We start from the raw sequence: 12,123 nt of genomic DNA, 5'->3' as shown, positions 1-12,123 counted from the left end.
TAATCACCAGCTAGAGCTTATATTCTATATAATACATATATTGAATATTTGCCTATTTGTGCCTTAAATTATAAATATACGTGCTCAAATAACAGCAGAAAGATATAAGAAATAGATTCAGGTGCAGAAAAGGAATAAATGATACTCTTCATGTTAGTTTCTTTTGTAGCCATCATCCCAGGGTCAGAGATGGAGAGAATATGCAGAATAACTATGTGAGAGAACTTTGCCTTTGCTGAATTGATGAGTCACCCTTTTTTTTTTTTTTCCTTTTTGAGTAAGCCTGTTTCTCTGGATTTGAACAATTGATTTAATCTTTCAGACAGGGGAAAACAAAGGATGGAGTGGTCCGAAGGCTGGGTTTCCTGAACCAACGAATAATAGTAAGTTCTCATTTTTATGTTTTCTGCACTTGGTGTTCATCAGTGACTCAGTTGGGTCTATCTGGGTCTGACAGGCTGTGTTAAGTTTTGTGGAGGGTACAAAGGAGTCCTGGTGTTTGCTTTCTTGGAACTGACAGAATAGCTGGAAAACTAAAGCATAGATACACTTATCAACATACACTTAACATAGTTAAGCCATTGCAAACAAAGTGCCATTTAATACATGTAGTGATCAGATGTTTTTTTAAAGTTGCTGTAATCCCAGCACTTTGGGAGGCTGAGGTGGGTGGATCATGAGCTCAGGTGTTTGAGACCAGCATGGCCAATATGGTGAAACCCTGTCTCTACTAAAAATACAAAACCTAGCTGAACGTGGTGGTTGTGCACCTGTAGTCCCAGCTGCTTGGAAGGCTGAGATAGTAGAATTGCTTGAACCTGGGAGGCGAAGGTTGCAGTGAGCTGAGATTGTGCCACTGCACTCTAGCCTGGGCGACAGAGCGAGTCTCTTGTCTCAAAAAAAAAGCATAATAAGAAATATAAAGAAGTAATTGTTTATAAGCTGATTACGCTGTCAGATCATCTTTCAGAGTTCCAGTTATTTTCATATGCACACAATTTTTTATTTAATTATGATATACATAAAATTTTATTATGTTTTCACTTAACATTGCCATACGCATTTTTGAATTTTGCTGAGTCATTAGAATTTTAATATTTTATGGAGAGAGATCCAAGATGGCTGATGATTAGCAGCTCGGGCACGTACCTCCCAGTGAAAGCGCAAAGAACGAGAGGACGCCACACTTTCAGACGAATATTAGTTGCTCACGGACCAGGAGATTCCCAGTGAAGGAGCTCCACAGGTCGCCAGGGCGACTCTTGTGGCCGGCGTGGCGGTTTTGCTGGTGCCTTAGCACGCCAGTTCTTGGTGCAGAGTCCGGAGATTCCCGGGCAGAAAAGCACCATCAATCTTAACACCGCTGTTTTGGCCGACTCAGTGGATTGCTCAGATTTCGGCGCTGGGAATCAACAAGTTGGACGTCAGAGACCCAGTTAGAAAGTCGGTAATTATAAAGACGACAGACGGACAAATATATAATGAAGGGAAGAAACCAGCGTAAAAAGGTAGAGAATACTCAAAATCAGAATGCCTCTCCCTCTACAGGGGATCGCAATTCCTCATCAGTAACGGAACAAGGCTTAATAGATTACACGTGTGTTCCAATAACAGAAGCAGGTTTCAAAATGTGGGTGATAAGAAACTTCTGTGAATTAAAAGAACTTGTTCTAACCCAATGCAAAGAAACTAAGAACCTTGAAAAAAGGTTTGACGAAATGTTAACGAGAATGGACAATTTAGAGAAGAATATAAGTGAATTGATGGAGCTGAAAAACACAACACGAGAACTTCGCGAAGCATGCACAAGTTTAAACAGTCAAATTGATCAAGCAGAAGGAAGGATATCAGAAGTCGAGGACCAGCTCAGTGAAATGAAACGAGAAGACAAGAATGCAGAAAAAAGGATGAAGAGGAATGAGCAAAGTCTCCAGGAAATATGGGACTATGTGAAAAGACCTAATTTACGTTTGATAGTCGTACCTGAATGTGATGAAGAGAATGAATCCACGTTGGAAAATACTCTTCAGGATATCATTCAGGAAAATTTTCCCAACCTGGCAAGGCAGGGTAATATTCAACTCCAGGTAATACAGAGAACACCACAAAGATATTCTTCAAGAAGACCAACCCCAAGGCACATAATTGCCAGATTTATTAGGGTTGAAATGAAGGAGAAAATACTAAGGGCAGCCAGAGAGAAAGGTCAGGTTACCCATAAAGGGAAACCTATCAGACTTACAGCAGATCTCTCAGCAGAAACCCTACAAGCCAGAAAAGAGTGGGGACCAATATTTAACATCCTTAAAGAAAAGAACTTTCAACCCAGAATTTCCTATCCAGCCAAACTAAGCTTTATGAGCGAAGGAAAAATTAAATCTTTTGCGAACAAACAAGTACTTAGAGAGTTCACCACCACCAGGCCTGCTTTACAAGAGCTTCTGAAAGAAGCACTATACATATAAAGGAACAACCAATATCAGCCTTTCCAAAAATATATCAAAAAGCAAAGAACTTTAACACAATAAAAAATTTACATCAACTAATGGGCAAAACAGCCAGCTAGCATCAAACGCCGGTATTAAACTTATATATATTTTAATTGGATAAAAAGCCAAAACCCATCGGTATGCTGCATCCGGGCCCATCTTACATGCAACAATACACAAAGACTCAGAGAGAAGGAGGAAGATTTACCAATCAAACAGAGAGTAAAAATAAATTAATAAACAAAAAGCAGGAGATGCAATTCTCGTCTCTGATAAAGTAGACTCTAAAGCAACAAAGATCAAAAGAGGCGAGGAATGACATTACATAATGGCAAAAGGATCAATGCAACAAGAAGAGCTAACGATTCTATAGATCAGCGAGATAGAAAATTAACAAGGATATTCAGAACTTGAACTCACACCCGGAACAAGTAAACTTAATAAACATTTTTAGAACTCTCCACTTCAAATACACAAAACATACATTACCACCTCACACCTATTCCAAAGGTGACTATATAATTGGAAGTAAATCACTCCTCAGTAATTGCATAGCATTTTATAGGTTTAAATTAAATATTGGTTGGCTGTTTGTTTGTTATCTTCTTCCCTTATTCCTTCCTGACTACATCATTAAGTATAATTATCAGTATAAAAGAGGTTTTCAATACCCATTACTAAATTGCATTCTAGCCTGGGCAAGAAAGCAATACTCCCATTCTCTCTCCCTCTTTCTTTTCCTTCTCCCTCCTCCCCATTCTCTCTCTCTCTTTCTCTTCCTTTTTCCTCCTTCCTATTCTCTCTCTCTCTTTCTCAGAACAAACAAACAAACAAACAAAAAAAACAAAATTGGAAAAAAAAAATATTTTATTAAAGTTGCAAAGTGAAATGTCAGAAATGTAAGAATAAAATTGCTCACAGTTTTGTTCCACTTACAGTATTGTCAAACACTTAAAAATCAATATCAGTTTACTGATTTTTTTCAAATGTATGTGATCAAGATATTTTGATCTAAGGCACGGATAGACTTATCAACATCACTTAAACGTTTAGACATTTTTCCTTAATACCCTCCCTCACCTTCTAAAAAGCATGTATTTCACTGAAGTTACCATTTTACTGTAAATCAGTGAATCAAAACATTTGGCTAGTAAAAACACCCAGTCTGTCTCATTTCCAACCCTGTCTGTCTTCCTTACAACCTCTAGACACTGAAAAAGCTTAAATTTGTAAATTATCATAATCCATGGTTTTATTCTTTAATATTAGTGGCTCATCTCTTGATGTATAATGAAATTAGTAACAAATTCTTATTAAAATATGCTCATAAGAATTGAATTATTGGATCATCAAAACTAGCCTCTTGAAAAGAATATTTCAGTGAGGTAATGGTATTTTGGGTTTGCTTTCTGGGAATAATTTAAATTAATGTGCCTCTCAGCCCTTGGCCTATATAAATAGGGGTGATGAATATGATGGGCTTAGCACATAGCCCAAGGAAAAAATGGAATCAGTTCAGGATTCCTAGAGTTTGTATTCAGTTCCTTTGATGTTTGAATATATTAGTTTATAATGACTTGGTGAGGGAATGTAATAAACATAAAATTTATTGCAGTTTTATGTAAAGTACTTAGCATAGTACCTGTTACCTAGTAAGCATGTAATGAATGTCGATTTCCTTCCATGCCTCCTCCCTCTTTTCTTTTATAAAAATGATATTATTCTATGTAGGCTTGCCAAAAATTCCATTCTTATACTTTTGTCTATCAGATGTTTTGTGCATACACATGGTGATCCAAGAATATATAACCTGTTATTGAATAGTTACATTTTGGCACTAAACATATTTTTGAAAGAATATGAACATTATGTATTTGAATATAGAAATCAAATAGTTATTAACTTGACAATTTTAACATGAAATCACTTTATAGATAACCTGCAAGCTCTATCATTAAACAGTGATGTTTTCGCCTCTAGCTTTATGTGTTTGTTTTTCTTAACTTGCTAAGGGATATATCTCATGGGATGAAAAGTGAGGGATACTTCTGTCTTGTGCAAATATGAGAAGAATATCACAAAGAGGCCAATGAGTTTAAGTGATCAGAAATGTGTAAGAATGCATAACGGGTTCCCTTGAGACGTAAAGTTAGAAGTGAGAAAACTATTTGAAGCCAGCTTAAAACTTAACCAGATGGTTAATGCTTTAGGAATTCCTGGCCTACAATGGTTCAGATTAAACCTTTGAAATAAGAATGTTCTGTTATCCCTTTCCAGCTGTAAGGAGGCGAGGAAGCTGCTCTAAGAGTTCTTTGAATGAACACTGGATTGTCCCTTCCTCGGGTTACCATAGAGGATAAGGGCAGCCCAACCCTGAAAAGTAGCTGTTTCGTTCTCCAAGGGTTGGTTCTCACAAGTGAAGCCTGACTCCCCTTGAGCCAGCTCAATGTCACTTAAATACAACATTAGGAAGAAGTTGGTCTCTGCTTAGGAATTGATCATTCAGATGATGGACCAATTAGCTGAAAATTAATTTAAATTCATGTATCATGGTAATATTTAGGTTAACTTCTTTACTACTTAATCAGTTTCTTAAGTTTGAAATTGTATTCTAAATGATTTCTGTCCTGTGAAGAATACTGGAGTTAGCATTTTGCAGGCAAAGGTTAGAGCAGGGATCTTGTGGGATGGCACATGTCAGGGAAGACGGGAATTTGAGATTGCCATGCTGACTGCCTCACTGACATGCTGTCTGACCTTGAACAACTCATTTTACCTTTTACTATTCAATTTTCTCTGTTAAGTGTTATGCATACTAATTTATAATGTTGAGAATCTTTAATTTTATAACATTTATAAAATGATTATCCTTGAATAAAATCTGAAAAGATTACATATTACTTTGTGAAAAACACTGTCATCGTGAAATGGCTTTCTTCACTATGTTTTTTGTTGTTGTTAAACTCTACATTGCTTAAAAATTGTAGTTTTAAAGATTAAATTTTTAGCCACCCATTATTTGAATAAATAATATGTAATTAACTTGGAACCATAATATGCAAAAATGGAAAGAAAGGAATGCAGAATTGGAAAGGGGAAAAAGAGGAATTTTAATCTGGCATAGCTAGAACCTAACTGTAAGTAGACAAAAAACATTAATGTACATGTGCATTTAATTGTTGAAGTGGAAGATATTTTTTAAAAGATTACAGTCATAGGAAACTGCTAACAATTACAACTAGAAAACAGTTTAAATGATTTTGCAAATGATTGTGGTTACATAGCCTGGTTCCTCAATTTATTTTCCTTGCTTGATTGCCTGCAGATTTAAAATATGGACCTAATTTTTGGGTGCTGCTCAGGCTTTCTTCATTGTACTGAAATGCAGCAGAAGGTAGACTATGCTAAGTGTGTTTTTACCCTTTGAATCACTGTCATAGTTATATTGAAGTATAAGAACACATAACTTTGTAATGTGAGGTTTATGTTAAGTTTAGCGTGGGGCAATTCAATTTTATGCTTGGTGTACACATAAAAAACTAGATTTTTACAGATGAATGACTAACACTTTTTTTAAAAAAAGATCATGAGTTTTAAAGATCTACTGACAGCTCTTGGAAAACTTTGTAAAATATTTAGATATAGTTCAGCTGATAATATCTCTTTTTGTATTCACATTCCATGTTTCTTATTAATACAGGCTTTTGCTTAAAAGCAGGTTCATTGTTTCTTAAAGGTGAACTGTAGCTTAATTCAAGATTGGACTAAGCTCAAAGTTATTCACTGGTATGTGCCAAATCCACCCACTAAAAGATTATTTGGAGGCATTTTTCATATAAATATTTTTCTGTTAACCTTTAAAAAGTTTTATTTATCCCCTGTGAAATATGCTGGCACATCTAGGTTCATTAGAGATGACCAAAGACAAATACTTGTGGATGCAGTAGCATTCTTGTTGACATCTTTAGGATCTTAGTTGACTTACCCAGATTTTTGTCACTTTTATTTTATATGCATGTATTATTAAACACTGCCCAACCAGGAGGCTACATTATGCCAGTGATATGACATTGGGTAGATTGCCCGCTGGTTTCCCAAATGCTGTGTACTATATTTAGAACCCCTAGTGTTTTTGTTTTCCCTAGTTTTGTTGGGGGTGGGGGAGAGATAGTTGTTGTGTAAGTGTTGTACTTTTGAGATAATAGATTAACATGTACTTTCTTTAATAGTGTTTTGAGAGAGTTCCCTGAACAAATTCCTTTTGGGATTCCCATAGCAGAAACCACTTTGTAGTGAGACCATTAAAAGAGTTGGAGCCAATTGGATTTAAATACAAAGCTGAGTGATCCAACTTAATACTTTTTTAGACATAAATATTGTGTTAGAAATGTAAGAATGTAGCAAACTTGTAGTGATCTTATTTAGAAAGATTGGTGGGTTACTTGTGCTGGGCAACCCAGTCCCTGAATACCTGGTTACTTTCTAAGATCCTATAAACGAAGGGCTATCTGGAGCAATTGGGAGCAATGGGAACATACACATTCTCATTGCTGTCCATCTGAGACTGCAGGTGGAATTGCTCCTCCTCCCCTGAATACAGGAGGAAAGATACAAATATTTCAGAATGACATTATCTTTCCTTTCCATGATGACTGTATATTAGACTTACCTGACTGGTGAGAAGCTGTAAAAAAAAGCTTTAAAACTTTACTTTGACAAAAATTCTCCTTTCTTGCCTACTGAATCTAGGAAGAAGTAGTGTTAAGCTTGCCTCTGTTTTAGTCATACCAGTTGAGTCTGTCTTTCAACGTCCATTGATTTAAAGGAAAAAGAATCTGAAATTAGAAAGTAAGTTTTTAATCAGATTAGCACAGATAACATGTTTTTCTGAAATATTCTCAGGAAAGATTTAATGAATTTAAATTGTAATGATTTTAAAAACTTGCTTGACTCATTTTTACTTGTAAAAAGATATCAGATATGTTTTTTTAAAAAATGGAAATAATATGAGCATTTTTAGGATACATTTATTTATTGCAGTATGATGGTGTTTTTAAGCATAAGAGCAAAGGATAAAACCATACAGTAAAAAAGATAGATTTATATACATAAATGCTAAAAGCAAGTTCAGGGAGCAGCATAAGAAAGTAAAAAGGCAAATGACGAGCAGCATAAATTGCAGCATAGCAACAGATTGAACATATGCAAAGAACACATATAAGTCAGTTTTTAAAAAAAAAAAAAAAAAAAGGCAAACACCTCAATAGCCAAAGGTCTTAAGACAGTTAAAAAGAGCAGACAAGAAATCATGAAAAAATGTTCAGCAATCAGGAAAGTGCAGATTAAAAATAAATGTTATGAAATTTCTGATCCATGCAAATTGTCAGGAATTTAAAAGTGGTACTTCCAATTGTTGGGGAAACATGCCTTCACATGCTGCTGTCAGGACTCTGACTTATTGCCATTCTGAAGGGAATCAGTCCTAAGTATACAGAACTTAGGCCTGTTTCTTTCTAGAGCTTAACTAAAACGTATGGGAAAATAGACTCGTTTTTCGTAATGAACATATACTGGTTTTATAATCAGGAAAAAATCAAGAATATTTAAAACACTGACAGATATGTAAACTTTGGCCTGAAATGCACAATCTGGCTGAATTTAAACATAAGTATTATGTTTAAACAGCTAGAGAAGCAGAATGATCTCTGTACTGAAGTCTTCAGGAATCTTTTCTGAAAGTAAAGAAGAGGAAACAGTTTTCTAAAGTCTGAATGAAATTTCAATTTCTGAAATGTGTGCTGGATATTTCTAATATGAGCTGTGTATTCTAAGAGGTCTATGGGGATCAAAAGGTGTTTAAAATTAGTATTTTCAAAACTAGGAGCAGACTATAATCATAAACAGATAAATATCTTGCAGAAATTGAAAGTTGAAGTATTAAGAACTACTTAATTGCTTTTCTGTGTTACCAAAGAAACTGTACAGTAAGCATAAGGAGAAAATATTGTTGCTAATTACTCATTCAATTTGTCTAGAAAGATGGAGTTTTATAAAATCTCAAAGTGTATTACAAGTTGTGAAGAAACATTAACTGCTATTATTTATAAAGAAAAACAGGCAATATTTGATGCATTACATATTTAACATTTATATGTTACGAAACAAGATAAACACCCGTGAACCTACCGCCAATTTATATACGTATATAAATTATATACATATACACACACATACATATATATACACAAGCAAATTCAAATATATATTATTCTATCCCCTATCCTTTCAGACATGCTGTGTTCTACCTTTTTTTTAAACTTAATATTTCCTGAAGATCCTTTTCTATTGATATGTATAGGGCTTTATTATTATGTAATCAGTTTTTCACTGATGGATATTTAGATTCTTTATAGTATTTTCCTATTATAAGTAATCTTGCCATATAAAAATGTCATACATAAGTACTTTTACATATGTAGTAGCATATTTGTTGGATAAATTCCTACAAATGGATTTACTGCATTACAGAGTATGTATACTTTCAATTTTGATAGATGTTGCCAGAGTACTCTCAAGAGACATCAATTTATGTCTCTACCATCAATATATGAGATTTCCTGTTTCCCTACAGCTTCAGTAACACAGTGTGCTATCAAAATTGTGAATCTTTGCCAATCTGATAGTTGAAATACGGTATTCAATATAGTTTTATTTTGCATTTCTGCTATTAAGAATGAGACTAAGTATATATTTGGTATATCTATGAGCCATTTTTATACTTTTTCTGTGAATGGCATAACCATATCTATTGTCCGTTTGGAAATTAAACTGATTAGTCTTTTTTTCCTTTTTCTTTTTTTTTTTTTTTAACTTGGTAGGACTACGTATGTGCATCTGTGTGCCTTTATGACATGAAAATACTTTCCTGTTTTCTTTGTTTATGATGGAATTTTCTTTTAAAGTTTGGTTTTTCTTTTTAATATATTTGAATGACATGTTGAAACAGTCTTTTCTAGCATTTGTAATTTGGGTATGATTAATAATACCGTCCCGATTCTGAAATTAAAAACATTTCTTTTAAGTTATCTTCTGGAACTTTTATAGTTTCATTTTTTGAAATCTCGAAGTCTTGATCCATCTGTGATTTATACTGAAAGTGTGGATCCAGCTTTACTCCCCACTGCATTGAGACTTCACTGTTACCATATACTAAAATTCTGTATGAATTTGGCTTTATGCCAGGCTTTGTATTCTCCTCTGTTCATCTAACTATTCATGTGCCAGTTTTAATCATTGTCTTTGTGTTTGTGTGTGAGACAGGGTCTCTTCTCTGTTACAGAGCTCTGTCAGTTGTGTAGTGGTATGATCATAGCTCACTGCAGACTCGAACTCCTGGGCTCAAGGGATCCTCCTGCCTCAGCCGTTCTAGTAACTAGTTCTACAGGCACATGCCAACACTCCCAGCTTTTTTTTTCCCCCTGCTAGAGACAAGGTCTTGTGGAGTTGCCCAGGCTTGTTTCAAACTCCTGGCCTCAATCCATTCTGCGTTGGCTTCCCAAAGTATTAAGATTATACATATGAACAACTGCACCGGGCTGAATCATTGAGTCTTTCTTCTGTTTTAACATGAGTCAGTTTAAAGCAATGTGTGTTTAAACAGATGTGAATAAAGAATTGCTCGGTCTGTAATCTTCTTGCACATACTATAAGGAGTACAAGAATTGAAAAGACAAAAAATCTCCTTGGCAGCATAAATAAAAAGTGTGAGAGTAGTCGAAGCATCAATTATGAAGCACTAAAAGAAGCAACAGGGAACTATCTGTATGGTTGAAACCTATTAAGGTTCAGGAAGGCAGTGCGAATAGTCTCCCTAAAACTTCTTTGTATAATGTAATGCATCATTCATTCTTTTATTTCCTTAGAAAGTATTTATTGACTATATTGTACCCTTTTTTGTATTAATGGTGATTTCAGGAGTTTTTAAAGATGAAATTGCTTCTTGAAAGACAAGTCTGTATATAAGATAAACACCACCATCCCTCTCACCCACTCACCCAACCCTCCTCCCGCACCCCCCAGCAAATAAGAAAAGGAGGGATGCCCTGTAATCCCAGCAGTTGGGGGCTGAGGTGGGCAGATCACTTGTGGTCAGGAGTTTGAGACCAGCCTGGCTAACATGGTGAAAAACCGTCTCTACTAAAAATACAAAAATTTGCCAGGCGTGGTGTAGCACACACCTGTAATCCCAGCTACTCAGGAGGCTGAGGCAGGAGAATTGCTTGAACCTGGGAGGTGGAGGTTGCAGTGAGCAGAGATTGTGCCATTGCACTCCAGCCTGGGTGACGGAGTGAGTAAGACTTCATCTGAAAAAAAAAAAAAAAAAAAAAAAAAAGAGGGAAACCTAAAAAAAAATGAGGCAGGTGTTATTTGGAAAAAAAAATCATTGATTTTCTTACTCATATAGCGTAGTGTCTGGCATTGTTGGTGCTCAGTATTTGAACAAATGAAAGAATTAACGTTTTCACTTTTTTCCCCACTGTATTAATGATCTTTTAAGTAGTTTATAACATATAACAATTAGAATTCTAGGAATTTAGAATTATCATCTAGACCTGAGATTCTCAGCGTGGTATTGCTGGACTCAGTGTAATAATAATAATGGTTGTCATAATTAGTATTTCAGCAACTAATGGAAATAATACAATTATTCTTAGTAGATTGCTTTGCTTTGGGTTAGAATTTTATTTGAATTCAGACCTCAAGATGTTCTGAATCTCAGGTTGGCAGTATTTGAAAGATGATTTTTTATTACTTAATAAATGCAGTCTGTCAGAAAGACAGATCATTTAAGCATGGTTTGCATAGAAGAAAAACAACATAAGGAGTCCTAAGTGTGAAAAGGTTGGAGAATGTCCAGCCTCACATTTTACAAACAGGAAAAATGAGGTTCAGTTGATTTTATAACGGATCTAAAGACACTCATTAGTTGAAGATAGTGAAGACTTGAACTCATGTCTTCTGACTCCAGGGTCACTGCAGTTGCCACTAGGCAACACCTTTATTTCTGTATATATCACTTGCTGAAAAGGGAAAAAAAGAGAACAATGTTTTTAAGAAATTCCACTAAAGTATGCATTTTTTGAAAGAATGTTTTATGTATCATATACTAGAATCTTTTTTTATAAAATGTTTAGGATGTTTTATTATGTGGAAAATGTTCAAATTATTGTTTCAAATACCAGATTCATATTGGGTGGATCATGTAAAAACACTAAATGGCTGAAAAACTATGTGAAATGTTTGTTTTAACTATTATTACATCAGTGACACAGCCATCTACGTTACTTGATTTTTCTTAAGATTTAAAAAACTTTAGTAGTAGTCGAATTTTAAAAACACTCAACAGGCTTTTTGGGTGATGTTATTCAAGTGTATTCTTTTATTCCAAGCATTCTGGTTTGTGTTAAGATGATTCATAGATTATTAGAGCCGAAAGAGATTTTCAAGTTCCTTAAGACTAATTCATTTTACAGATGAAGAAAGCATGATAAAGAGAATATCTGCTTCCTCAACTCAAACCCAGATAGCTGGGCTCCAGTCTGGTGCATTTACCAATGTACTATTGTTGTTTTTA

The 12,123-nt window shown here is 34.9% G+C and overlaps 1 protein-coding gene across 18 annotated transcripts in view; it reads left to right on the top strand.

Moving 5' to 3' along the window:
* Nucleotides 1-12,123, top strand: part of STAU2 (staufen double-stranded RNA binding protein 2) — a 355,158-nt gene that overhangs the window by 194,316 nt on the left and 148,719 nt on the right. For all 18 annotated transcript variants that reach the window (XM_021672674.2, XM_064384279.1, XM_064384278.1 and 15 more), the window contains one exon: nucleotides 323-383. In XM_021672674.2, the coding sequence (XP_021528349.2) occupies nucleotides 323-383 (61 nt within the window). The remainder of the gene's footprint in view (nucleotides 1-322; nucleotides 384-12,123) is intronic.

The sequence above is a fragment of the Aotus nancymaae genome, unplaced genomic scaffold, assembly GCF_030222135.1.
Source record: "Aotus nancymaae isolate 86718 unplaced genomic scaffold, 86718_ANA_hifiasm-v0.15.2.pri h1tg000036l, whole genome shotgun sequence".
In the NCBI taxonomy this organism is placed as follows: domain Eukaryota; kingdom Metazoa; phylum Chordata; class Mammalia; order Primates; family Aotidae; genus Aotus; species Aotus nancymaae.
The sequence above is the reverse complement of the archived record's forward strand: the minus strand, read 5'-3'. Positions and strand labels throughout refer to the sequence as shown.